At 40.2% G+C, this 5000-nt stretch overlaps 1 protein-coding gene across 1 annotated transcript in view; it reads left to right on the plus strand.

The window, feature by feature from the left end:
* Nucleotides 1-5000, plus strand: part of Pgi (glucose-6-phosphate isomerase) — a 32083-nt gene that overhangs the window by 8942 nt on the left and 18141 nt on the right. Inside the window, exon 8 of the mRNA XM_076208377.1 lies at nt 3281-3464. Within this exon, the coding sequence (XP_076064492.1) occupies nt 3281-3464 (184 nt within the window). The remainder of the gene's footprint in view (nt 1-3280; nt 3465-5000) is intronic.

Here is a 5000-nt window from a genome sequence, read left to right on the forward strand (position 1 = left end):
CTCTCTGTCCCCCTCTCTCTCTCTCTGTCCCCCTCTCTCTCTCTCTCTCTCTCTCTCTGTCCCTCTCTCTCTCTGTCCCCCTCTCTCTCTCTCTGTCCCCCTCTCTCTCTCTGTCCCCCTCTCTCTCTCTGTCCCCCTCTCTCTCTCTCTGTCCCCCTCTCTCTCTCTCTGTCCCCCTCTCTCTCTCTCTGTCCCCCTCTCTCTCTCTCTGTCCCCCTCTCTCTCTCTCTCTGTCCCCCTCTCTCTCTCTCTCTCTCTCTGTCTCTCTCTTTCTGTCTCCCAAAATAAAATTATTTCAGGCATTTGGTTAATCATTTGGCAATAAAAACAAATCCCTCATCAACTGATGTAGTTCTAACAGTAGACAAAATGTTGTTCTTAAGGTCCACTGCCCTTAAATGACATATTCTTATAATTTTTGCAAGTGCTAGGCTATATGAAATATCAAGGAATTTTTGTACAAAAAAGTGCAAGAATGAGTAATGAAAAGTCCTTTATAGTTGTGAAAAAAATACCCTGACAAAGAGTGGGTTCGGAGTGGGAACCCTGTAGTTGGACATTCCTCTTGTATCCAGTGCCCCTTTCACCCCATCCATCCACCTCATTCTTTGTCTTTTGTCAAGTTCACTACTTCTACCTCTGCCAACCACATTTTGTGTCTTTGGGATAACTCAAATAGAAATTACAAAGCTGTCAGACTCGTAACACATGGTAAGAGTGATGGATGACTGAGTTCCCAAGACCCCATGTCTTTGGGTAACTTAAAAGAAATTCAAGGCCGCCACTTGATTTGATAAAAATAAAGAAAAAATGAAACGCACAGATAACGTTTAACAGTATTCATTAAAGTTAATAGGATTACATGAAGGATTACAATCACTGAATATTCAAGTGAGTAAATAAGTTTACATTCAAATGAGTAAATAAGTTTCAAAACAGAAGATTCCCGCTCGAAAACTTTTAACGGGGGTGAAAGAAGATTAATGAATTAATTAATACTTTACCAACGAAAAACAGTCTAGGTCACTACTATAGACATTTCCAACACTGCATGAAACTCTAGATGAAACACTAGCTGAGTTAATGATCTTACGACTAATACAGGGGGGTGTACAGAGGACTTACTTCAGCCGAATAATCCGCCCCGAGGCGCACACACCTTTACATCGCACCCACTTCTCTTCAACTGACTTTGACACGCCCAAGGCGCTCTGGTTCTTCTCTACAAAATCCTCTGATTGGCCCATAGGAATTGCGTCTATGGTGGTTGAACCTCATTGGTCAATTAACTAAAAACGTTCTCCTTCGTTCTAGGCTGAGTGTTAGAACAAATACTCCATTGAGTAGGTTTTCCTTCCCATGCGTCCTCCAGTACTCGTCCTGTAATCTGACGCCCCACGTTATCGCGAGGCGCCGTTATCCAAAGTAATAAACTATTCCCACCTTACATATATGGGAATATATGTGACAATATACCCAAACCATGCCAGCTTTTTCCAGTTCTACCCTAACATCTACATTTTTCACCGTATCCTTCCTCGTAACTACCATTTACAGGAGTTCTAATTACTGTCTAGCATAGATAACTTTCTGGTGTTTCAATAGGCCTTTGTGATTGTGCTACCTTCAGCCTGGAATATGCAGAGTAAATTTTTTATTTGTATTTTGGAAAAGCCTCAATGCCAGTATAGTTCAAACTTTCAGTCACTTTTTCCCATCTGTTCACTATCCTCTGCCCAGTTTCTGTCACCCATATGGTTTGTTTACAATCTTGAGACCATTGATTGGTAACTGTTAGTGTTGGTTCTGCAAAATTGATGCTGGAGAAAAGTCTTCTGCCAAGCTTCAAAACCTGTGAACACCTATCTCTGGACTAGACTTGAGGTCTACCATTCATACCTCACTCCTTCAGATGAAGGGAGATGACATCAAGCAACTGTTTCCTCTTAAGGGTGTGGCCAAGTCAAATACACCCAAAAAAACTGAAAGCTATCCCACACAAATACACCAGTCTGTGGTCCTAAATTTCTTCCCAGAGATCAATGGGAATGCTGAAGCAACAAATATCATCTTGTTTACACACATTTGTCACTATACTCGTTCCGTTTTCATTTGTTCTTCCTTTTAAGGATTATTACCTTGTTTCTTTATTTTTTGCATGAGGGGACAGGGAGATGCTGATTAAATGAATTGGCCTTGCTGTGTTGCTTCTGAGAAACCTAAGATGAGAGGGAAATGAGGGTGTGGAATGGGTGGGTGTGGGTGCATGTCTTTTGACTTGGCTCCCTCCTGTATAAAGGGGGGGAAAGACCTTGGTATATAGATAGACCTTTCATCTCACTAAAAACCTGCAGCCCCACAGCAGCTAGCAGATGTCTGACCCTTCTGTAGATTTTTTTTTTTTTTTTTTTTTTAAAGACGGACCATTGTGTTGTATTTGTGTGGAGCTGTTTGTCACCAGCTTAAAGTAGTAGGAGGAAGGGAGCAGTTGTCAGCTGTTCTTATTGAAAAGGCGGAGGAAATAGAGTTGAAGTTGATGGATCTTGGGCTGGTATGGAAGGACCAATGACAAGTTCCTGCATGTAGACAGTGAAGCAGCCCATTTTTAAACCTATCAACCCTGTGGCCTCAATCAGGTGGTGCAGCCCTGATGGGATGGCACTGTCTCTAGATTGGGACCAATATCTTTCAACTTTAGTTGTATTTCTTGGACATTTTCACTCGTTGAGAGCTGACAAATGGTGACTTCTCTCCCTGCAAACTCCAATCGGTGACATTTATAAACAGTCCTGCACTGATATATTAAGGACAACAGTTCATTGTTTCTTCCCAGAGAGATCTGTGAGTAGTTCCGAGGACCATTGCCAGCCGTTGTAGGTTTTCCACTGTGTGAAACTCGTGCAATAATCATTTGGTCTGGAGGCAGTGTCAGGTCCTTAGCACTGTGGCAAGTATTGAAGTTTGATGGGTAATGGTTATTTCTAATATCTTGTGAAGGACCAACACTTGTATGTACCTGTCATTATTTCCTAGTCTCTTTAGCTTGATCTCTTGTTATTTTTTTTCCTGTCTTTACTTTAGCCCTTAGTGACTAGCTTTCCTCTCTTGTTCACAATTGCCATCTCTGCTTTAGTTTACTCACTTTGCTCCCCAGTCTCGTTTCTTCACTCTTCCTTTTTCCTTCATCCACTCTCCTTTTAACATTTATGAGCAGATGAATTGGATTTATGTTAACTTGGGCATTTTGTACAATTTTCTTTTAACTTTTTATTTGATAAAGGTTTGTGACCCGAAATGGCTCAACAGTGAATTACTCCACTGGACCTATTGTTTGGGGAGAACCTGGAACCAATGGACAACATGCATTCTATCAGCTCATCCACCAGGGCACTGCACTTATCCCAGCTGATTTCATTGCACCAGTGAAATCACTTAATCCTATTACCAACAACCTGCACCACAAGGTATCTTCAATGTTACTTGGTTTTTCACATTTTTATAAATGGGGACTTCTAGGGCTTAGCAGCAAAATTGATCTAGATGTGAATGTGTTTAGGGGAAAGATGGGTGGAATGTGATAGTCTGAAAGTGGAGAAAAGGAAGTTGTGGGAAAGGGAGGAAGAATAGCAGGCAAAATTAGAAAGGTATGGAATATGAAAGATAAGTAGGAAGAGATGATGGATGAAGAATGGATGTATTTCATGAAAGGAGTACTAAAGCATACAAAGACAGAGTAATGTATGAGGAGGATGGAATGAAATGTGAAGTGGTGGTGAAAGTGAAATATTAGCATGGCATGCATATGAGGAATGATTGGAAAGAAAGGAGGAAGCATATGATAGATTTATATATTATATATGTTTATATATATATATATATATATGTATATGTATGTATGTGTATGTATGTATGTATATGTATGCATGTATGTATATGTATGTATGTATATATATGTATGTATTTTACCTAGTTGTATTTTGCGGGAAGGGGAGCTATGCTCGTGATGTCCCGCCTTTGTATCTTGCAGTGTCTAGTTTGTTTTTAAACTCATGAATGGTTTTTGCGCATACTATTTCATTGTCCAGTTTGTTCCAAGTGTCCAAAACTCTGAGGAAAACTGTTTTTCTTCAGTTCTCTTCTATAGCTATGTTTTTTTATTTTCTTTCCATGTCCTCTTGTGTTTCTTTTGTCCCAGTTAAGTAAGTTCTCTCTATCGAGTACCTCTGTGCCTCTCATGATTCTGTAGATGGTCAATAGGTCACCTCTCTCTCTTCTTTGCTCCAGTGTCGGTAACTCCAGTTTAGCCAATCTCTCCTCGTATGATAGGTTTGCAAGTGCAGGTGCCATTTTTGTAGCTGCTCTTTGGATTCTTTCTATTTTCTTTATATTCTTTTTGGTACTGGGGGACCACAATGTCGCTGCATACTCTAATCTAGGCCTTATCAATGTAACCAATATTTTTTTTTATCATGTCTTCGTCCAAGTATGTAAACGCCACTTTTATTGATCTTAGCAAGTTGTAAGTCTCCCCGACAATTTTGTTAATCTGTATATCATAGGACAAGTCGTTCGTGATAATTACTCCCAAGTCTTTTTCGGATCCTACTTTCTTTACTTCTTTGGTTCCAATTGTATATTTTCCTGATATTCTGTTCTTGCTTTTTCCAAACTCCATTATGCTACACTTCTTAGTATTAAAGTCCACTTCCCATTTCTGACTCCAGTTCCATACCCTATTCAGGTCTTCTTGCAGTGCTTCACAGTCCTCATCAGTTTCTATTTTCCTTAGCAGTTTGGCGTCATCGGCAAAGAAGCTCATGTAGCAGTTCACGTCCTCATCCATGTCATTCATATAGATAGCAAACATTATTGGTGCCAGCACAGATCCTTGCGGTACTCCACTGATCACCTCTTTCCAATCTGAATATTTTTCTCTGAGCACTACTCTCATCTTTCTACCAGTCAGAAAGTCCTCTATCCATTTTAGTAGGTTTCCCTGT

Source organism: Oratosquilla oratoria, chromosome 25 (genome assembly GCF_046742065.1).
Source record: "Oratosquilla oratoria isolate Oo_2021 chromosome 25, ASM4674206v1, whole genome shotgun sequence".
Classification (NCBI taxonomy): domain Eukaryota; kingdom Metazoa; phylum Arthropoda; class Malacostraca; order Stomatopoda; family Squillidae; genus Oratosquilla; species Oratosquilla oratoria.